The 24,049-nt window shown below is 41.5% G+C and overlaps 1 protein-coding gene across 3 annotated transcripts in view; it reads right to left on the minus strand.

Annotated features, from left to right (window-relative positions):
• Window positions 1-417: 417 nt before the first annotated feature.
• TFCP2 (transcription factor CP2) overlaps window positions 418-24,049 on the minus strand; it is a 79,621-nt gene continuing 55,989 nt past the window's right edge. The window contains exons 5-15 of one of the 3 annotated variants that reach the window (XM_023211110.1): window positions 18,293-18,399; window positions 16,259-16,411; window positions 15,486-15,596; window positions 14,677-14,765; window positions 12,005-12,053; window positions 11,521-11,614; window positions 9,732-9,822; window positions 7,154-7,278; window positions 5,993-6,135; window positions 2,876-2,927; window positions 418-1,896 (exon numbers count right to left, since the gene is read on the minus strand). In XM_023211110.1, the coding sequence (XP_023066878.1) occupies window positions 1,862-1,896; window positions 2,876-2,927; window positions 5,993-6,135; window positions 7,154-7,278; window positions 9,732-9,822; window positions 11,521-11,614; window positions 12,005-12,053; window positions 14,677-14,765; window positions 15,486-15,596; window positions 16,259-16,411; window positions 18,293-18,399 (1,049 nt within the window). In that variant the 3' untranslated portion in view covers window positions 418-1,861. Of the gene's footprint in view, window positions 1,900-2,875; window positions 2,928-5,992; window positions 6,136-7,153; window positions 7,279-9,731; window positions 9,823-11,520; window positions 11,615-12,004; window positions 12,054-14,676; window positions 14,766-15,485; window positions 15,597-16,258; window positions 16,412-18,292; window positions 18,400-24,049 lie in introns of all 3 variants that reach the window. The other 2 variants (XM_023211109.1, XM_023211111.1) reach the window with 2 other exon arrangements.

Raw genomic sequence — 24,049 nt, forward strand, 5'->3', positions numbered from 1 at the left:
CAGGCTGGTCTCGATCTTCTGGCCTCAAGTGATCTGCCTGCCTCAGCCTCCCAAAGTGTTGGGATTATAGGCATGAGCCACCGTGCCCAGCTTCATTTCTATATAAAAAAAAAAAAAGGCATCTAGTCCAACTTTCCTATCCAAACACCTAGACATACAAAAAATAAATACATAAATAAATAAATAAAAACCAATAGCAGCCTGCTGAGGAAAGAACTGAAGTTGAGAACCAGTACTAGGAATATATAAGACAACCAGAAATGTCTCCTCCTCAAAATGGAGACATCTGGTAATCATTCACTAAAAAGCATTTTGCCGTAATATAACAAATTGCTCAGGCCAGTTTTAAACAAGTCATTGACTTAATTTTCTGGTTTCAAAGTTTTCAATTTGTTTCAAACCAAGAGAAATTAGACTATGACGCAGATTGAGTTTAATGAACAAAAATCTCTGTATAAAAAACATGTAAACCTTATCAAATGCTTTAAACACACACACACACACACACACACCCAAATCCAATGCACGATCTTAGAACATTATCTTTGTTTACCTCAACATAACCTGTAAAAGTATTTCCAGATAAAACTTTACAAGTGAAAAAAGAAAACCCATGATGTTACACTTACACACACACACACACACAATCATTCTTACGGAAGAACAAAAACGTGGTAAGAGTGTGAACAGGAAGGGAATGCATCTTTTTTTGTAAAGCTTATATTAAAAAACACAGCATCAGTAAAATAACTTCCTATACCAAGAGAAGATGCAGAGAGAGGAAACAGAAAGCAGGGATGAGACTAACTCATTAATAGTTTGAGAATGTCATTCAAGAACAGTAAATTTGGGGAGTGACAGATAATCCCCAGTTGTCACCACCTCAAATTCTTTGATTCCGATAACTAATGACAATTAAAAAGCATCTATGTATTCATTTTTTGTAGGTCTTGATTTGTTCATCATTATTCAGGTGTGCTTTGTCTCTTTCAGTGGTTAATTCCTCAGTTCATACTCAGTGGTATGTCCTAGTTACCAGAAGGGCCACAGTAATAAGCGAAGTGAACACAGGTTATAAAGGGTAGCATGAGAAGGTGAATAAGGAGGGCCAGATTGCCTGGTTTGGATTTCAGCATCACTGCCTGCCAGCTCCTGGCACCTACAGCAAGCCGCTGTGTGTCTCCATTTCCTCATCTTCGGTTGGGGGTCACTATAGCACCTACTTCAGATAGTGTGATTAGGGGTTAAACAAGATACTCATTCAAAAAATTGATCACACTGCCTGGTCAATAGATGTTAGCTGAAAATATTACTTCTGGTATTACGGGGAACCAAAAGGAAAATTCTGCCTCTGTATTTCTCCTCACTGATAAAGTTTTCGGGGACAAACTATGGCAAAAAGCAGAGATACCAGTACATTTGAGACCAGTACAAAGAGATTGAAGACCTAGTCTTATGAATATAGATACCCATTTTTATATAAGAAAAAAATTACATGGCTCCATATCATAAAATTTAAGATCTTCCTGTTAAACATCACACAATTTCCATCATCATTATGCTCTACATATACTCTAAATTATGTAGAGTTTCTACTGATATTCCACAACAACAAGGTCCAGAAATTTTAACTAAGAAACAGCTGCAGAACTGCATGTTGGACAGTAATCTGTGTGTGCCACAAGAGGTTGGGCCAACACAAAGGGCCAGGATTCTGCCTCCATGGCCTGGACTCCTCCACACATAGTCAGATGAGTCAGGTTCTTGCAGACCTTCAAATCTCCATTCATATCCCCCTTTGGGAGAGGCATTTTCAGAGGTGAAGGAAGCAGCAGCCACTGGGCACGAAAACACCGCACTCCTACTTCAGTATAATATGATAGCTATCATTGGTTTCTGCTGTTAAAAAGAGAGAGAGAGAGAGAATCATCTTTAGTCACCTCCAAAACACGGCAGGAGAAACAAAGTATGGTAAGATTCTTGTGAGATGGGGAAAAAAGGGAGGTGGAGGTTGCAGTGAGCTGAGATCACGCCATTGCACTCTAGCTTGGGCAACAAGAGTGAAATGCCGTCTTAAAAAAAAAAAGAGAGAAAGGGGAAAAAAAAGAGCAGGACAAACAGCAGCATACTTACTCATTAGCACAGATTCCTTATAATAAATATGCATTACAAAAACAACATGCTAGCCGGGCGAGGTGGCGGGCGCCTGTAGTCCCAGCTACTCGGGAGGCTGAGGCAGGAGAATGGCGTAAACCCGGGAAGCGGAGCTTGCAGTGAGCTGAGATCCGGCCACTGCAGTCCATCCCGGGCGACAGAGCGAGACTCCGTCTCAAAAAAAAAAAAAAAAAAAAAAAAAAAAAAAAAAACATGCCTCAATTTCCTCCTCTGCAATGGAAGATGAAAGAGAATGGCAAAAAGCTGGGCCAGGCACGGTGGCTCATGCCTGTAATCCCGGCACTTTGGGAGGCCGAGGTGGGTGGATCGCTTGAGGTCAGGAGTTCAAGACCAGCCTGGCCAACATGGTGAAACCCCATCTCTACTAAAAATACAAAAATTAGCCAGACAAGGTGGCATGTGCCTGTAATCCCAGTTGCTTGGGAGGCTGAGGGAGGAGAATCACTTGAACTCGGGAGATGAAGGTTGCAGTGAGCCGAGATCGTGCCACTGCACTACAGCCTGGGCAACAGATCAAAACTCTGTCTCAAAAAAAAAAAAAAAAAAAGCCAACTTACAAAAAGGAACAATCTCTAATACTGTCACTTTCTTTACCCAAATATGGTTACTCTCCCTATCTCTCCTCAAAGAAGTATGTACTTTGCCTAGTAGTAGTAAAGCTGTTAAACTACTTAGAGAAAGATGTTTGTCTTACTATTACCTTTCATTGTGTCCAGAATAAAACATGCTTCTTCCTGAAAGTTCTGTATCATCTGAAAAAAGCAAGAAAATGTGTGATTATTTAAATGAAAAATAACCCCTTTATATTCCTGTGTCCCTAAGGACTACATCCAGCGGGATTTAGATGGGAGGTTTTACAGGTCACAAATAATGTATTTCTTGAATATCTAGGATCGTAAAAGTTTTTTCCTCTCCTCCCCTGTTTGGTTTTTAAATATTAAAAAACTAAGCAGATTAGAACAATTGTCTTAAAGCCTGGTCTGCATTTCCCTGGGTTAACCCCAAGACTCTCCAAGGAGCACACAGACACTAATATATGCATACAGAAGAACTGACTTCCATGTCTTCAACTCCCATATGTGCTCTTTCCTAAAACCTCTTTAATTTTCCTTCCTCACTTTCCCTTCTCAAACTGCCTTCTCCCATTTTACAACATAAAGGCATGAGTTTCACCCTCCCAGGATCCTAATAAAGTGCTCTGGCCCATGATGTGAAAGCTTCAGGTGGCAAAGTGAAATAGCAAAGGTGAACTCTAATATTAAACTGGGCAACAGACCCTTTTATGAGTCACATGGTTTCTAACTCTTTCCTTTCACCAGAATTAAAGAGTAACCTAATCACAAATTGTCATGTGATAAAGGATTCAAAATGATTTTTTTGATAATATCACTATGTAATTTCTGGTATATAATTCTGAAGTATAATCTAATGACATCATTACAAAATTCCATCCATTCCTATCTATCAATTTATGTGACTCAAGTCCCTCAGCATTTGTATCTACAGGTAAAAAACAGAACGGAATTGATGCTGAAATCCTATGTCATTCTAGCAATCAATAGGCAGTATTCACCTACAAAAGAAATAATTATGTGCAAAGGTACGACTAGGGATTGAAACAATTTCATCCAACTCATTCATAGATATACCTGTAATAATATTTTTCTTAATTTCCTTTTTTTTTTTTTTTTTTTTCTGAGACGGAGTTTCACTCTTGTTGCCCAGGCTGGAGTGCAATGGCCCCATTTCGGCTCACCACAACCTCCACCTCCTGGGTTGAAGGGATCCTCCTGCCTCAGCCTCCTGGATAGCTGGGATTACAAGCACGTGCCACCACACCCAACTAATTTTGTATTTTCAGTAGAGACGGGGTTTCTCCATGTTGGCCAGGCTGGTTTCAAACTCCCGACCTCAGGTGATCCGCCTGCCTCAGCCTCCCAAAGTGCTGGGATTACAGGCATGAGTCACTGCACCTGGTCTTTTTTGTTTGGATGGAGTCTCGCTCTGTCACCCAGGCTAGAGTGTGGTGGCACAGTCTCAGCTCACTGCAACCTCTGCCTCTCAGGTTCAAGCAATTCTCTGCCTCAGCCTCCCAAGTAGCTGGGATTACAGGCACCTGCCATCATGCCCAGCTAATTTTTGTATTTTTAGTAGAGATGGGGTTTCACCATCTTGGCCAGGCTAGTCTTGAACTTCTGACCTTGTGATCCACCTGTCTCAGCCTCCCAAAGTGCTGGGATTACAGGCATAAGTCACTGCACCTGGCCAGCCCTCTTAATGTTTAATAATTACTTATTAAAACATGTAGCATATTTACATTATTTTAATCAACTGTATAATTATGATTCCACTCATAATTTTTAAATTTTTATTTAAAAACTTTGTTTCAGGCTGGGCGCGGTGGCTCAAGCCTGTAATCCCAGCACTTTGGGAGGCCGAGACGGGCGGATCACGAGGTCAGGAGATCGAGACCATCCTGGCTAACACGGTGAAACCCCGTCTCTACTAAAAATACAAAAACTAGCCGGGCGAGGTGGCGGGTGCCTGTAGTCCCAGCTACTCAGGAGGCTGAGGCAGGAGAATGGCGTAAACCCGGGAGGCGGAGCTTGCAGTGAGCTGAGATCTGGCCACTGCACTCCAGTCCGGGCGACAGAGCGAGACTCTGCCTCAAAAAAAAAATTAATTAATTAATTAATTAATTAAATAAAATAAAAACTTTGTTTCAAACAAATATAGTAGGATAATCAATAAAAGATGTTTGTGCATAAAAATATGTTATGGTAAGATAGCCAGGCATGGTGGCTCACATCTGTAATCCCAGCACTTTGGCAGGCTGAGGAGGGTTGATCACTTGAGGCCAGGAGTTCGAGACCAGACTGGCCACATGGTGAAACCCAGCCTCTACTAAAAATACAAAAATTAGCCGGGCATGGTGGTGGACACCTGTGATACCAGCTACTTGGGAGGCTGAGGCAGGAGAATCGTTTGAACCTCGGAGGCAGAGGTTGCAGTGAGCTGAGATCACACTACCGCACAACAGCCTGGGTGACAAAGTGAGACTCTGTCTCAAAAAAAAAAGTTACAGTAAGATAAAATTCAATGGGGGAAGTAAATGAAAACAAGGGTTCAAGGAAACAGAGGAATGGTACAAGAATTCTAACTTAAAGAAAAGCACAGTCATGTTTTTTTAATGGATGATGGCAGTATTAAATCATTTTTGCATTAAGATTACATGGGATGCAATTAGAATAATGATGTAACCATTTCACTTAGAAATGTCATTATATATGCCCAGAAATGACATCTTTTACAACTATTTAAACTTGAACAAAAAATTTTAAGTCAACCTAAGAATGTGCATGGGAATATGTGGTTTTTAAAATATTTCAGGGTGGGGCGTGGTAGCTCACATCTGTAATCCCACCACTTTGGGAGGCCAAGGTAGGCAGATCACTTGAGGTCAGGAGTTTGAGACCAGCCTGGCCAACATGGCAAAACCCCATTTCTACTAAAAATACATAAATTAGCCGGGCGTGGTGGCACGCGCCTATAATTCCCACTATCCGGGAGGCTGAGGGAGGAGAATCACTTGAACCCAGGAGGCGAAGGTTACAGTGAGCTGAGATTGGGCCATTGCACTCCGGCCTGGGCAACAGAGAGAGACTGTTTAAAAAAAAAATTAGGAGGAAGGCAAGCAAAAAAGTATGAAACCCTCTGATCTAGAAAATAGAACACTCTGCCCCAGGAGAACTGCTCTTGCTCCATGTGCTGACAAATTAACCATCATCTGGTAATTCAACTGTACTGAAAAATCTACCTCATCACTGATGAGCACATGAATTCCTGTTGGCCCCTGCTTGTAAATCTGGCTGATCTGGCAAGGGGAAATGCTGAAAAGCTGAGCAATTTTTTCTGTCAATTCAACAGCGGTCAGTTCTTCTAGATAGATAGCATGGTAAACTGCAAAAGGGAGAGAGCAACAGGAGTCAGTACAAAGGTTGTCCGCTCTTACACATAACTTGATCACTAGGAATGTCCACTTTTCTGAAGGACTCAGAAATCAGACTGCCTAAGTTCAAACCCTGGCTCAACCACTTGCAGCTGTGTGACCTAGGGCAAGTTATCTAACATCCCTAGGCCTCATTTTTCTCATGTAAATACTAGAGATAACAGTAAAATCCTCCGCAAAGAGGAGATACTAGTTGTAAATAGCACCTGGCTGGGCATGGTGGCTCACACCTATAGTCCCAGCAATTTGGGAGGCCGAGGCAGGGAGATCACTTGAGCCCAGGAGTTCAAGACCAGCCTAGGCAACATAGGGAGATCCCATCTCTACAATAAATAAAACAATTAGGTAGACGTGGGGTGCACACCTATAGTTATAGTTACTCGGAAGGCTGACGGGAGAGAATCACTTGAGCCCAGGTGGTCAAGGTTGCAATGAGTCATGACTGCACCACGGTACTTCAGCCTGGGTAACTGAGTGAGACTCTGTCTCAAAAAACACAAACAAACAAACAAACAAAAAGGCCGGGCGCAGTGGCTCAAGCCTGTAATCCCAGCACTTTGGGAGGCCGAGGTGGGCGGATCACGAGGTCAGGAGATCAAGACCATCCTGGCTAACTCAGTGAAACCCCATTTCTACTAAAAAATACAAAAAACTAGCCGGGCGAGGTGGCGGGCGCCTGTGGTCCCAGCTACTTGGGAGGCTGAGGCAGGAGAATGGCGTGAACCCGGGAGGCGGAGCTTACAGTGAGCCGAGATCGCGCCACTCACTCCAGCCTGGGTGACAGAGCGAGACTCTGTCTCAAAAAAAAAAAAGCACCTGCCATGTATTAGGAGCTCAATAAATGCTAGTGATTATTGTTACTTCTAGCAAATGCTAAATCTGCTGTTTGATAGTTTCCCATCATACATGCCCATAAGTTACCTCTTCACCTTTCTTCATATCTGTCCTGGTGTGTCCAGAACAACCTACCGAAGAAAGTGCCATTTGAGTCTCCATCTTCGTGCTTCTGCTGCTGTTGCTGCTGCTGTTGTTGCTGCTCCCTCAACTGCAGTGACTCCTGACAAACATAAATGGTTAACCTTGGACGCACCATCCTAAGGGGAGGAACAAGGCTAATTAGTCTTACATTCTTTACGGTAAGCACAATAAAAAGGGAGAAATTGTGTTTCTAAATTAATCATATAGAGCAGATGAAAATTGGAAGTTCATTGGCCAAATGCAATTAATTTGCTATGCTTTATTAGTTCCCCAGTGGTAAGGGTTTTTTTTCCTTAAGTGGAATTAGTTCCAATATGAGATATCATATAAACCTCTGAACTTTTGGCTTTTCCTGAAGATCTAGCAATCTTAGGCCCACATTCTCACATGCTGTTCTTCTTACATAATGCATATATTCTTCACTATACCCCAGTCTTGACTGCCATTCATTTACATTACCTGTATGTCCTCTACAGTCATTTGAGTTTGTGGCCTTTGGTGTAAAAGTTACACATAGTCAAAATATAAAAGCCTTATGTCTTTTTGGGTCAGGTTCAAGATATACTTCTTACTAAAAAATACCAACACAGTAAACTAGATCATCTTATTTCTCTCATTACCTTCTCCTAACTAGCCTAAGTCCTTTTTCTGCTTTTCTTAGAGAAAGGTATTCAACTACCTCTTGATCTGATCCTCTGAATCCTTCCAATTTCTAAACACTCTTTAGATAATACGCTTTACAAAATAAAAGATCAATTATTTGACCGGGCGCAGTGGCTCACGCCTGTAATCCCAGCACTTTGGGAGGCTGAGGCGGGCAGATCACGAGGTCAAGAGATCGAGACCATCCTGGCTAACACGGTGAAACCCCATCTCTACTAAAAAATACAAAAAACTAGCTGGGCGAGGTAGCGGGCACCTGTAGTCCCAGCTACTCGGGAGGCTGAGGCAGGAGAATGGCGGGAACCCGGGAGGTGGAGTTTGTAGTGAGCTGAGATCCGGCCACTGCACTCAAGCCTGGGCCACAGAGCGAGACTCCGTCTCAAAAAAAAAAGAAAAGATCAATTATTTTTCCCCAAGTCATCAATCCCTGATTTCCCTTCTTTCCTTAAAACTTTCCAAGCTTCAACATCCCTTATGATGTAGACAAAAATAAACATGACCAGGCATGGTGGCTCACACCTATAATCCCAGCACTTTAGGAAGGCAAGTCGGAAGGATTGCTTGAGCTCAGGAGTTTGAGACCAGCCAGGGGAACATGGCAAAACTCCGTCTCTACAAAAAGTACAAAATTAGGCAGGCGTGGTGGTGCGCGCCTGTAGTCCCAGCTGCTCAGGGATCTAGACAGGAGGATGGCTTGAGCCTAGGAAATCGAGACTGCAGCGAGCCATGATTGCACTGCTGCACTCCAAGCTGGGTGACAGAGCAAGACCCTGTCTCAAGAAAGAAAACCCAAAACAAAAGCAAACCAAAAATAAATACTGTGCAATCTGTTTTACTATGTAGTCACTGATTTGGTTCTGTTGCCATTGACCTAAATGCTTTTTTCATCAATGTTACTACTACCTATTTAAAATTATAAATCCCAAAAGAGGACCAAAAATTACTGTGTATTTTAACAACTGCAGGGAGACACTTAAGTAATTACTACCCACATTTGCCTGGCACGGTGGCTCACGCCTGTAATCCCAGCACTCTGGGAGGCCGAGGCGGGCGGATCACGAGATCAGGAGATCGAGACCATCCTGGCTAACACGGTGAAACCCCGTCTCTACTAAAAAATACAAAAAATTAGCCGGGCGTGGTGGCGGGCGCCTGTAGTCCCAGCTACTCGGGAGGCTGAGGCAGGAGAATGGCGTGAACCCGGGAGGTGGAGCTTGCAGTGAGCCGAGATCCCGCCACTGCACTCCAGCCTGGGTGAAAGAGCAAGACTCAGTTTCAAAAAAAAAAAAAAAAAAGTAATTCCCACCCACATTTAAGAATGACCACTTCTCCAGTTAAAATCAACTTGGGGCCTTTGCACCTGTTGTTCCTTCTGCCTAGAACAGTCTCCCTTCCTGTGACTCCAGAGCTGCATCCTTCTCAGAACTCAGTTTAAATATCCCCTCCTTGAAGAGGTCCTTCCTGACCATATTCTGGGCACCCTATAGTCCACAACCTTGTTTTTTGCTTATTTGTTTTGTTTTCCTTCAAAGCTCTTATCACTATCCACAATACTTATTTATCTTACTCCCCATTAGGAAGTAAACTCCCTAACAATGGGCACCCTGTTTTGCTCACCAAGATATTAATATTCCCAGAGCCTACAATAGTACCTGGCTCATGAAAAGCATGATGAATTTTCATTGGAAAATTCATTCACCTGGAAATGAAAAATGGAATATCATGGGGAATTCCTTGGACAAAGTGCAAGAAAATATTTTTTTAAATCTTTATTTGGTACATAGCTGACACTTAAAAGAAATGTTTCCAGAAAGTGTATTTAGCTGTATAGAGTACTGTGAAGAATTCCTGAATTCAAATCCATTTGGAAGCCAACCTCATTGATATTTTAACACTAATTACATACCGGCCTTTTAATGCATTAAAAAGTCTGATTCCATCTGCAGGGCCACAGATTTGGATCACATCATCTCTAGTTAATTTCAATAAATCTGCCCCTGGAATAAATATAAGAAAATGGATGATTTATAAAGGCAAAGATTCTCTTTGTTAATGACTATTAAAATGGGCTCTATTATAAGGACACCTCATTACCAGAATGTTACAATCCATAATTTTCTTCATGGCATATAAGGCCCTTCATGACCTGGCTCCCACCTCCTCTCCCATCTCAATTCACCCCAATTAACCTCCCCATTTAACCCTATGCTTTCATCATACTGATGATGTCTAATGAGCAAGCTGTTTTTTCTGCCTGAAATAACCTTCCACTATCTAAGCTGGTCACAACATGCCTGTAGTCCCAGCTACTCAAGAAGCTGAGGTAGGAAGATTGTTAGAGGCCAATCGACTGTTAGGAGTTCAAGACTCCTAAAAAAAAAAACAACAACAAAAAATGCTAAATAAAATTGGACAACATAAATGCTAAATAAAATTGGACAACATAGCAAGACTCCATCTCTTAAAAAAAAAAAAAAAAAATCCTGGGCCAGGTGTGGTAGCTCACGTCTGTAATCCCAGCACTTTGGGATATTGAGGCAGGTGGATCATTGAGGTCAGGAGTTCGAGACCAGCCTGGCCAACATGGTGAGACCCTGTCTCTACTAAAAATACAAAAATTAGCCGGATGTGGTGGTAGGTGCCTGTAATCCCAGCTACTCAGGGGCTGGGGCAGGAGAATCGCTTGAACCCAGGAGTTAAGAGGTTGCAGTAAGCTGAGATTGCGCCTCTGCACTCTAGCCTGGGTGACAGTGAGACTCCGTCTCAAAAAAAAAAAAAAAAAAAAATCTTGGATTCACCTGATGTGTCACACATGTTCCCTAACACCAGATCTTCCCACAAAGGTCTTACTGTCACTATCAGAACACTTATCTATAGCATCACAACTATTTATTGGTTTTTCAGAGTTTTATTTTGATTTGATTAGTTGTGTTTTGTTTTGGTGCTTTTTTTTTTTTGGACACCAGATGATTAATGGGCTATCTGATCAGGAAGTATGCCTCATTCATTTGTGTATTCCTACCACATCAAAAAGTGCTAAATAGGCCAGGCACTGTGGCTCACACCTGTAATGCCAGCACTCTGGGAGGCCAAGAAGGGTGGATCACTTGAGGTCAGGAGTTCAAGACCAGCCTGGCCAACATGGTGAAACTCTGTCTCTACTAAAAATACATAAATTAGCTGGTATGATGGCAGGTGCCTATAATCCCAGCTAATCAGAAGGCTAAGGCAAGAGAATCGCTTGAACTCAGGAGGCGGAGGTTGCAGTGAGCTGAGATCACGCAATTGCACTCCAGCCTGGGTGACAGAGTGAGACTCCATCTCAAAAAAAAAAAACAACAACAAAAAATGCTAAATAAAATTGGATTGTGTAAATGAAATGAATTATAGTGATATCAAGGGGAAAATTTCAGACTACCTGCAAATGAAATATACATTTTAAAAAGTGTTGTATGAAATAAGTATTTTAAATTAAATTGAATTTAAACTAAAAGGTGTTTGTTTTTAAGTATTTCACAGCACAGCTGCAACTGGTGAGAAAGTCTTAAGGGTTCTACGAAATTCATTTCACAGAAAAATGCAGTAAGATCTCTCATACACATATACACACACAACTCTCCCATGGATACCAGGAGGCCCTAGAATGCAAAGGAAAATCTCATGCTAAGGAAAACAAAAGAAAAAGAAAATTTAACCTGAAAAGTTTGTGAAAAGCCTTGTGAATGTAGAAAAACGATTTCGATGCAACCACTGCTGAGCTTCCTGAGGTGTGGTTGTTGGTAAGAGGTTCTGAAAGGGAGAGAGCATTTTTTAGGAAACCAAATAGATTTGTCTGTTAACCCATTAGGTAACACATAGCCAAACACACCCACACAATCCCATACTCAGGCCTCGTTTGTGAAAGTTGTTTTCTTTCTCCAACCATGCAAGATGCTCAAGGAGTTCCATCCTTTTCTTCCCCACTAGACCATAAGCTCCTCAAATGGAAGGGTCCTGCATTACTCGTTTCATATCTTTAGTCCCTAGCACAATATCTGGTTCATAGTCAAAATTCAATAAATGTTTGTTTAATGAATGAATGAATAATACTCCCTAAAAGTTGGGCATTTCTACTGAATTGGACAGTCATCAAAGTATTACTAGACATTGCAAGTAACTGACATTCAACTTTAGACTTACATCTGTGACTGGAGGGGGTGGCTCTGGCTGGTGGTTTGGTGAACCATTTCTAAAGAAATTTAAAATGAAAGGATGAGTCCATGACACATGCTGGGGCCCACTATTTCATTCCTCATCTTCACAATAAATCTTAAGCTAGAGATTTAAAAAAATCTGTGCTCTCTCATAAAACATTCTTATTCTTTGACCCAATACTTTAATTTTCTATTAGTTTAACCTAAATACTTTATGCGGAGGGGGAGAAACTATGTCATTAGCAACATTTTTTTATTATTGAGGAAATTGAAGAAAATATCAACATTTCAATAAGTTGGGACTGATGAGATAAATTATGGCATAAAAATATTTAACCATAAATTTACTAAGATGAAAAATTATGAAAGAATAATTATCAAGAAAAAAATTTAAAAATAAAATGAAAGATACCAGGATAAAAAATTTTATCAATACATTACTACTGTAGGAAATACACAAATATGCACACATACACACGAAAAATATTGTAAGAAAATTTATGCAATGCTATTTGATCACACGCATTTAGAATAAAAAAAATTTTTTTTTTTTTTTTTTTTTGAGACGGAGTCTCGCACTTTCTCCCAGGCTGGAGTACAGTGGTGCGATCTCGGCTCACTGCAAGCTCCGCCTCCCGGGTTCACGCCATTCTCCTGCCTCAGCCTCCCGAGTAGCTGGGACTACAGGCACCCGCCACCACGCCCAGCTAATTTTTTTCTATTTTTAGTAGAGACGGGGTTTCACCGTGTTAGCCAGGATGGTCTCAATCTCCTGACCTCGTGATCCGCCTGCCTCCGCCTCTCAAAGTGCTGGGATTACTGTTGTGAATCACTGTGCCCGGCAAAAACAATTATTTTTAAAGCAGTCTCAAAAATTGGTGCTGCCTAATTTATGATCCAAGGGTTATCGTCACACCCTCAGTTTTTCTTTTTCTTTTTTTTTGAGATAGAGTTTCACTCCTCTGCCCAAACTAGAGTGCAGTGGCATGATCTCAGCTCACTGCAACCTCCGCCTTCCAGTTTCAAGCAATTCTCCTGCCTCAGCCTCCCAAGTAGCTGGGATTACAGGTGCCTACCACCACACCCTGCTAATTGGGGTTTCACCATGTTGGCCAGGCTGGTCTCGAACTCCTGACATCGTGATCCGCCTGCCTCAGCCTCCTGAAGTGCTGGGATTGCAGGTGTGAGCCACCGTACTCAGCCTCAGTTTTCTTTATACATTCTTTGTCTATGAATTGTCCCTCTTCCCTAATGCCTACTTTGATGGAAGAAAAGTTTCACTAGTATGAAGTACATGACAAAGAGAAGAGAAAAATTTTTAAACACAACTCTTAAACTCTGTATCATATTTGGAATTACCTATAAGTAGAATGTATCATCTATGCAGATGTTAAGATCTTTTTTTCTTTTAAAATAAGATCTTCTTCCTTTTTTAGCCTTAGCTGCAAAATTCAAATTTGGTATTTGAACTTAGTAATTAACTTATCTTAGGGCCCTAGTTATATGTATTCCTTCTACAACTAATACCTACTTTTATTCTTAATTGTTACGTTTTGCATATTTAAGCTACCTTAATTAAATCCTTTAAAAAGTAGGTCAGACAGCCGGGCACAGTGGCTCAAGCCTGTAATCCCAGCACTTTGGGAGGCCGAGACGGGCGGATCACGAGGTCAGGAGATCGAGACCATCCTGGCTAACACGGTGAAACCCCGTCTCTACTAAAAAATACAAAAAAAAAAAAAAAAACTAGCCGGGCGAGGTGGTGGGTGCCTGTAGTCCCAGCTACTCGGGAGGCTGAGGCAGGAGAATGGCATAAAACCCGGGAGGCGGAGCTTGCAGTGAGCTGAGATCTGGCCACTGCACTCCAGCCTGGGCAACAGAGCGAGACTCCGTCTCAAAAAAAAAAAAAAAAAAAAGTAGGTCAGACGTCAGACATAGAGCCTAAATAAATCCAAAAACACAAACATTGCAACCAAACAATATGCTCACACATTTGGTAGTCTAACTATTTCAAGTTTCAATATGGTTATGTGAAATACACGTTAAATGCTAGAACTATATAATGCAGCTACTTTTAAAAATTGGAGTAGGTGTCTGTACCAACTTTCAATTATTTCTTATGGTAAAAGATAATAAGGCAAGATTAAATGAATCCCATAAATAATTCCAAAACTTCATTTTAGCCATCATCTTCAAACTTACTTCTTCAATTTTCAAAGATTCGTAATAATTAGGTGTTAGAAGTATTCCTAACAAGTAACAAAACAAATTTTAGTGTTTGTACAATTGTTTCCAGTTCCCAAATCTGGTGCAAGTATGATCAGGAAGTGAAATAACCACAAGATGTGCAGTAATAGGGAGAAGCAAAAAGCCCAGATCATCAGTCCCTGAACCACTAACAATTGACCATAAATGCTACTTTCTAGTGGGGGTAAAAAAGAAGAGGAGGAGGGAGAGGGGAGAACACAAGGAGAAGAAAGGGCTATATAAAACTCTTTCAATCTCTTTTGAAGATACTCCAAATCTCAGTTAATATATAAATCCATCAAAGAACGACCAAATAGATGTACTTGACTTAAAAAGATCTTGTTTATGAACAGGTAATGAAAGAATATATATTTTGGACAAATATAAGCCAATTTTATTTCCCAGACTTACCCTTCCCCAAGAGAAAAACTGCTATGGGAACTGTTGAAGCCAGGTGATGGGGAATTATTGACATATGTGATCTCAGGCCATGGAGAACACTAAAAACAAAGGATAAGTTAGATAATGAACAAGCACATTTGACCCTAGGATTTGACTAAAACATTGTTACTTGAATAGCACAACTTGAATAGCACATCTTGATTAGTAAATCTTAATTCCTCAGAGACTCCCATAAGCAATAGAGAACACTGCTTCTCTTTCCGCCATCTTGGAGCCTGTGGAGACCTGCTAGGAATAGGAATTTTAAAAGGAAACATGTCTAGAAAACTGTGGTCCCGGGCCATTTTTGTTGGTTATAAGTGGGTTCTCCAGAACCAAAGGCAGCACACAGCTCTTCTTAAAATTGAAGGTGGTTTATGCCCAAGATGAAACTGAATTCTATTTGGGCAAGAGATGTGCTTAGGTATACAGAGCAAAGAACACCACAGTAGCTCCTGCAGCAAACCAAACAAAACCAGAGTAATGTGGGGAAAGATAACTTGGACACAGAAACAGCAGCATGGTTCGTGCCAAATTCTAAAGGAATCTTCCTGCTAAGGCCGCTGGACACAGAATCCATGTGATACTGTGTCCCTCAAGGATTTAAACTAATGAAAAGTAAACAAAAGTAGACTTGTGCTCTTGTTTAAAAAAAAAAAGTGGGGGGCGAGCGAGAGAGAGAATGTTGCTTAGGAGAAAATTTTGACCAGTTTGGAAGTGATGAATTTTTAAGATTAAAAATTATGAACTGAAATTGTCACCAAAAGAAATCTTTTTACCTCTGTGAGTATGGTTGTCTCATAGGAAGGTTGATATTTCTCCTTTTCATGAGGTGTTCGTTTCTCCATTTTTTCCCTATCGGTTTTTTGCTTTCTGTCTGCACCTTTGGGCTGAAATGAGAAACATTTTGTTTTAAATTCAGGTACTCACCTTTTGACCCAAAAATACTGCTTCTAAAAACTTAAATATTCACGTATGAAACAAAATTGTATGTGCAGTGATGTAAAGGCAAGACACATCACTTTAAGTTTGAAAATAGGAAATTTAAATGTTTCTGTTTGATGGAGTTGAAAAGAATCCAATCTATAGCTACGGACATGGAAAGATCTTTAAAGCACATAATTAACTGAAAAAAATCAAGGCTCAAAACATTTCAGATAGTATAATCCCATTTATATGTCAAAGAAAATATGTATATAGCTATGTATGTGTGTGTATAAAAGGATAGAAAGGAACTAGAAGAGCTGGGCGCAGTGGCTCACGCCTGTAATCGCAGCACTTTGGGAGGCCGAGGCAGGCGGATTGCCTGAGCTCAGGAGTTCAAGACCAGCCTGGCCAACGTGGTGAAACCCTGTCTCCATTAAATTTTTGTAAATTTCTTTACCAGGCATCTTGGTAATTATTTCAATGACTCTAGCTTAGACTTTTTTTTTTTTTTTTTTTTTGAGTTTTCAAAAAAATAAGACAAGTTGATTTTCTGACTGGGTAACTAATGTTAACATAGAATGATAAGGTAAAAGAATCCAAGGGCCAGCACATTGCTCAGGAATACCTTGAAAACTTTGATCTGGCAGCTGGCCGAGTGTAAGTGCTCAGTATATTCCCCGTTTTCATTCTCCTTGAAGGTATCTATTTGTACTCGGAATGGCACCCCCTTTTCTCCACCATGTTTCCTCATGGTGAACTCTGTACTAATACAGTGCACCTGAAAAGAATACAACATCAAGGCTTCAGTACTGCTAGCTAGCCAAACCAGTTGGCAGTATTTTTTTTAGCAACTATTAACAGCAAAACCTTTACTAGGCATTATGAATACCTACAAAAAACACTTTTCCTCTTTGTGATCTTGAAGAATTTACAATCTGATAGAGGAAACAGAAAAAACTTAAATGCTTTACAAATGCAAACAAAATACAAGTATAGATCTAATGCTAACAAAAGCTGCTGTGAGAAACTAAATTCATTAACTGCTTCAAAGAACATAGAGCTGGCCGGGCGCGGTGGCTCACGCCTGCAATCCCAGCACTTTGGGAGGCTGAGGCGGGCAGATCACAAGGTCAGGAAATCGAGACCATCCTGGCTAACAAGGTGAAACCCCGTCTCTACTAAAAAATACAAAAAATTAGCCAGGCGTGGAGGCAAGTGCCTGTAGTCCCAGCTACTCGGGAGGCTGAGGCAGGAGAATGGCGTGAACCCGGGAGGTGGAGGTTGCAGTAAGCCAAGATCACTGCACTGCACTCCAGCCTAGGCAACAGAGCGAGACTCCGTCTCAAAAAAAAAAAAAAAAAAAAAAAAGAGAAATGATTTCTGTTAGTTAAAGTTTCCTCAATTTTAAGGAAGATTTTAGAAAGAAGAGCCACTACCCAGTCTGGGAACATAGTAAATATTAAAGTTCACAGTAATACTGGAGAAAAACATTCGCTTGGCTACTGCATAAAGTCTAAGATTGGTGATTTTTTTTTTTGAGACTAAGTTTTGCTCTTGTCGCCCAGGCTGGAATGCAATGGCACAATCTCAGCTCACTACAACCTCTGCCTTCCCGGTTCAAGCAATTCTCCTGCCTCAGTTTCACAAGTAGCTGGGATTACAGGCATGCACCACCACGCCCCGCTAATTTTTGCATTTTTAGTAGAGACATGTTTTTGCCATGTTGGCCAGGCTGGTCTCGAACTCCTGACCTCAGGTGATCTGCCTGCCTCAGCCTCCCAAAGTGCTGGGATTACAGGTGTGAGCCACGGCACTCGGCCTGGTGAATCTTAATAGAAGAACCTTGTCTGATTGACTAAGATTATAGCTGAAAGTCTTAAAATCATATATACAAAGTGTTAACATAGTGACTATCTCATGTGAAATACTCAATAAACTACTGGTTATTATAATTATTACAAATAAGGATTTTCAAGGACTCTACCCAAAGAACATAATCAGGTACGCAAATCAAATTTTAAGTATAAAGATGTTCAAAATAACATTACAGATAATAGTAAAAAAAATCAGGCCAATCAAGGCCGGGCATGGTGGCTCACACCTATAATCCCAGCACTTTGGGAGGCCACGGTGGGCGGATCACCTGAGGTCAGGAGTTCAAGACCAGCCTGGCCAGCATGGTGAAACCTCTACCAAAAATACAAAAATTAGCTGGGCATGGTGACATGTGCCTCTAGTCCCAGCTACTGGTGAGGCTGAGGCAAGAGAATCACTTGAACTGGAAGGCGGAGGTTGCAGTGAGCCGAGATTGCACCACTGTACTCCAGACTGGGAGACAGAGCCGAGACCCTGTCTCAAAAAAAACATTATGCTCATCTAAATGCCAAATAATTGTTACGTAAATTATGGTACAACCAAGGAATGAAATATTATGCAGCCTTACCAAGCAATTTTGGGAGACACAAATAAATAAACTGGGGTATTAGAATAGCAATTCAGAAACTCCTCAATGCTCTCAGGCACAGGGTAAAGAGCCTGGGCTTGGCACTAAGGCTAGAACCCTGTAAAGATTTCAAAGTTAACATGTTTCGTCCTTTAAGAAATAAACTGGTAGTAAGAGATGCTCTTCAAAACTGGAACTTTATCTGCAGCGCCTTACCTGAATAAACACAGATGTCCTCTTTGCAGGGTCCCACAGGAACTCCACTGTATTGAGTTGAGTTGGATTAGCCCTAGGATCGATTATACCCACAGACATTGGGATATCTGAGAAACAAAATGGTAATCATTGAACAATTCTGAGGGCTACTCAGTTTTAAATGAGAAAGTATTGATTCTTATATTACTCAGCGTAGCTACTAAGATTTTTGTATATCACATCCTAAATTTCTTTGTTTTTTTTTTTAGATGGAGTCTCGTTCTGTCGCCCAGGCTGGAGTGCAGTGGTAGAGGGCTGGAGTGCAGTAGCACCATCTCAGCTCACTGCAACCTCCGCCTCCTGGGTTCAAGTGATCCTCCTGCCTCTGCCTCCTGAGTAGCTGGAATTACAGGCACATGCCACCTCGCCGAGCAAATTTTTTTTTATTTTTAGTGGAGATGGGGTTTCGCCATGTTGCCCATGCTGCTCTCGAACTCCTGACCTCAGGTTATCCAGCCACCTTGGCCTCCTAAAGTGCTGGGATTACAGGTCTGAGCCACCATGCCCAGCCCACACCTTAAATTTCTTCTTTGTCAATGAAAATATTTGATTAGAGTAAAACTAGGTTAAGTTCTTTGCTTCTGAGCACCTTTTCTCCTCTTTAAAAAGTTTTTAAAATATGGCAATTAAAAAATTTGTTTGGCCAGGCACAGTGGCTCACGCCTGTAATCCCAGCACTTTGGGAGCCCAAGGCAGGCAGATCACAACGTCAGGAGTTCGAGACCAGCCTGACCAACACGGTGAAACCTCGTCTCTACTAAAAATACAAAAATTAGCTGGCCGTGGTGGCACAGGCTTGTAATCCCAGCTACTCAGGAGGCTGAAGCAGGAGAATGGCTTGAATCTGGGAGGCGGAGATTGTAGTGAGCCGAGATCGTACCATTGCACTCCAGCCTGGGTGACAGAGCAAGACTCCATAAAAAAAAAAAAAAAAAAAAAATGTTTAGGACGGGCGTTGTGGCTTGCACCTGTTATCCCAGCACTTTGGGAGGCCAAGGTGGGCGGATCACCTGAAGTCAAGAGTTCAAGACCAGCCTGGCCAACATGGCAAAACCCCGTCTCAACTAAAAAATTCAAAAATTAGCCAGGTGTGGTAGCAGGCGTCTGTAATCCCAGCTACTTGAGAGGCTGAGGCAGGGAGAACTGCTTGAACCCTAGAGGTGGAGGTTGCAGTGAGACTGTGCCATTGCACTCCAGTCTGCGCGACAGAACAAGACTCTGTCTCAAAAAACAAAAAAATCATTTTTAAACTGACAATAATTGTACATATTCATGGGCTATATAGGGATATTTCAATACATATAATGCATAGTGATCAGATCAGGGTAATCAGCATATTCATTGTCTCAAACATCTGTCATTTCTTTGTGTTAGGAATGTTCAGTATCCTCCTTCTAGCTTAAAATATGGCAATTTAAAGGCAGTTTCCTTTTAATTTGCTAAAATCCTATTTAAGGTGGATTAAGTCTACACTATCATGAAAACTGTAATTTATAATCTGTTTCAACTACAGTTTTAAAATTAGTTTCATTACCAAAAGCACATTAAGAGGATTGCCATTGAAGGGGTACAGCAGAGTGTCTACATGAAAGTAGAAAGCATTATATCACGAATGGAAGTGGGAAAATTTTAACATAAAGATTGATGCAGGCCAAGTGTGGTGGTTCACGCCTGTAATCCCAGCACTTTGGGAGGCTGAGGCAGGTGGATCATTTGAGGTCAGGAGTTCAAGGCTAGCCTGGCCAACATGGTGAAAATTTATCTCTACTAAAAGTATAAAAATTAGCCGGGCGTGGTAGTGGATGCCTATAATCCCAGCTACTCAGGAGGCTTGTTACAAATGCACAACAAGTCATGAGAATGACTTGAAGAACCCAGGAAACAGAGTTTGCAGTGAGCCGAGATCATGCCATTGCACTCCAGCCTGGGTGACAGACCGAGATTCTGTCTCAAAAAAAAAAAATAAGGAAGGTTGATGCTGACTCACAAAGTAATCAAATAATCCTGTAACAGAGTGACAAATCTTTACTTAAAAGGTAAGCAAGAATTAATGGGTCTGAGTAGAACTTTTCTTTCCATTCCACATAGCAGATATTCAAATAGCATTCCCTGAGTTCTCCTATTAACGATCAGACTGGGGAGTTAATGCCAGGTGATATGGATTATCAGAACTGTGGTATAATTATCCTACTATTTTGGCATCAATGATTCAAACAATAAAGCATCAAGTGGGTTCCACTCCAAAATATTAGCTGTGTTAGATTCATCTTAAGGTCAATGTATCATACAGATATCAGGATCACTGCATGAGAACCAATGTTTTCTCAGGTAAAATTAGTAGTAATTTTTTTTTTAACGACTATGTTTACCAAGAGGAGATTTTAACCAATTAGAAATCAGATATGCAGATACCAGGAAAAGTGACTGCATATGTATTTGTGAAGATCTTTCCTTTATACCCTATGACTTAGGCAAAACAAATTCTACCCTGTGTAGCAACGTAGGAAGACAAAACATAACTGCAAACCGAGAGACATAGCTTCTAATATCAGAATTCCCACTTTAGTGACTGGTTGGTTCTCAGGCACTAGTAAAATGACGGAACTTGACCAGGCGCGGTGGCTCACGCCTATAATCCCAGCACTTTGGGAGGCCGAGGTGGGCAGATCACAAGGTCAGGAGATCGAGACCATCCTGGCTAACATGGTGAAACCCCATCTTTACTAAAAATAAAAAAATTAGCTGGGCGTGGTGGCGGGTTCCTGTAGTCCCAGCTACTCAGGAGGCTGAGGCAGAAGAATAGTGTGAATGCGGGAGGCGGAGCTTGCAGTGAGCCGAGATCCCGCACTGAACTCCAGCCTGGGTGACAGAGCAAGACTCCATCTCAAAAAACAAATAACTAAAAAAAAGGAAGGAACTTTCAGCATGCTAGGGAAAAAAGTCTGCCCCCTTTACAAACGCATAACAAAATATCAGATCCTGAGCAGCCAAAACAATGTTGAAAAAGAACAAAGTTGGAAGTCTCATGCTTCACAACTTCCAAACTTACTATAAAGCTACACTTAGCAAAATAGTGAGGTATAGGCATAAATCTAGACATATAAACAAATGGAATAGAATAGAGAGCCTAGAAATAAGTTTTCAAATATATGGTCAAATGAGTTTTGACGAGGGTGCAAGACCATTCAGTGGGGGAAAGAACAGTCTTTTCAACAAACGGTGTTGAGAAAACTGGGTATCCACATGCAAAGGAATAAAGTTGGGTCCTTACCTTCTACCATATACAACCATGAACTCAAAATGGATCTGTGACCTGAATATAAGACCTAAAACTATAAAACTCATAGAAGAAAACATATGGGAAAAGTTTCTTGGTACTGAATTTGGCAATGACTTCTCGGATATGGCACCAAAAGCACAGGCAATTAAAAAAAAATTAGATAAATTAGACCACCTCAAAATGTAAAACTGTAGTGCATCAAAGGATAGTATCAACATAGTAAAAAAGCAACCCACAGAATAAGAGAAAATATTTGCATGTGATATATCTGCTATGGGGTTAATATCCAGAATATTTTAGAAATTCCTTCAACTCAATAACAAAAAAACAAAACAATCCAATTCGATAATGGGCAAAAGACTTGAACAGACATTTCTCCAGAGAAAATATATAAATGGCGGGCCAGGAGCCATGGCTCACGCCTGTAATCCCAGCGCTTTGGGAGGCCAAGGCGGGTGGATCACTTGAGGTCAGGAGTTCGAGACCAGCCTGGCCAACATGGCAAAACTCCCTCTCTACTAAAACACAAAAATTAGCTGGGTGTGGTGGTGGGCCCCTGTAATCCCAGCTACTCGGGAGGCTGAGGCAGGAGAATTGCTTGAACCCGGGAGGTGGAAGTTGCAGTGAGCTGAGATCATGCCACTGTACTCCAGCCTGGGCGACAGAGGGAGACTCCATCTCAAAAAATAAATAAATCAGTAAATAAATAAAAAGAAAGAAAGAAAGAAAATATATAAATGGCCAATAAGCACATGCAAAGATGCTCAACATTACTAATCATCAGGGAAATGCAAATCAAAACCACAATGAGATACTACTTCACAATCATCAGGATGGATATTATCAAAAAATAGAAAGCAACAGTCCAGGTGCAGTGGCTCACGCCTGTAATCCCAGCACTTTGGGAGGCTGAGGCAGGCAGATCAAGAGGTCAGGAGATTGAGACCACCCCGGCCAACATGTTGAAACCCCATCTCTACTAAAAATACAAAAATTAGCTGAGCGTGGTGGCGCATGCCTGTAATCCCAGCTACTCAGAGGCTGAGGCAGGAGGATCACTTGAACCTGGGAGGCGGAGCTTGTGGTGAGTTGACATCTCGCCATTGCACTCAGGCCTGGGCAACAAGAGCGAAACTCCGTCTCAGGGAAAAAAAAAAAAAAAAGAAAGAAAGAAAGCAACAAGTGTTGGCAAGGATTGAAGAAATTGGAATTTTTTTTTTTTTTTTTTTTGGGACAGCAGAGTCTCACTCTGTCACCCAGGCTGGAGTGCAGTGGTGTGGTCTCAGCTCACTGCAAGCTGCACCTCCTGCGTTCACACCATTCTCCTGCCTCAGCCTCCTGAGTAGCTGGGACTACAGGCGCCCGCCACCATGCCCAGCTAATTTTTTTGGATTTTTAGTAGAGATGGGGTTTCACCGTGTTAGCCAGGATGGTCTCAATCTCCTGACCTCCTGATCTGCCCACCTTGGCTTCCCAAAGTGCTGGAATTACAGGCATGAGCCACCACGCCCAGCCGAAATTGGAACGTTTGAGTACTGCTGGTAGAAATGTAAAATGTGTAGTCACTGTGGAAAGCAATATAGTGGTTTCTAAAAAAAAAATTTAAGGTAGAAATACCATATGACCCAGCAATTCCATTTCTGGATATACATCCAAAAGAATTAAAAGCAGAGACTCAAACACATATTTGTACATCCATGTTCATAGCAACGTTATTCACAATAGCCAAAAAATGGAATTAAATTAAGTGCCCATCAAGGGATGAGTGGGTAAACAAAGTGTGGTATATACACACAATGGAATATTATTCAGCCTTACATGGGAAAGAAATGCTAACATATGCTACACCATGAACCTTGAAAACATTATGCTAAGTGAAAAATGCCAGTCACAAAAGGACAAATACTGTATGATTTCATTTATGCAGTACTTAGTAGTCTAATTCATAGAGACAGAAAGGAGAATAGTGGTTACCAGGGGCTGTGAAGAAGGGAGAATGGAGAATTGTTTAACAGGTACAGACATCCAGTTTTGCAGATAAGAAAAGTTCTGGAGACGGATGATAGTGATGGTTACACAATAATTTGAATGTACTTAATGTTACTGAACTATCCACTTAAAAATGCTTAAAATGGCCGGGCGCGGTGGCTCAAGCCTGTAATCCCAGCACTTTGGGAGGCCGAGACGGGAGGATCACGAGGTCAGGAGATCGAGACCATCCTGGTCTACACGGTGAAACACCGTCTCTACTATAAAATACAAAAAACTAGCCGGGCGAGATGGCGGGCGCCTGTAGTCCCAGCTACTCGGGAGGCTGAGGCAGGAGAATGGCGTAAACCCGGGAGGCGGAGCTTGCAGTGAGCCAAGATCGCGCCACTGCACTCCAGCCTGGGCGACAGAGCGAGACTCCTCCGTCTCAAAAAAAAAAAAAAAAAAAA

This window comes from Piliocolobus tephrosceles, chromosome 10 (assembly GCF_002776525.5).
Source record: "Piliocolobus tephrosceles isolate RC106 chromosome 10, ASM277652v3, whole genome shotgun sequence".
In the NCBI taxonomy this organism is placed as follows: domain Eukaryota; kingdom Metazoa; phylum Chordata; class Mammalia; order Primates; family Cercopithecidae; genus Piliocolobus; species Piliocolobus tephrosceles.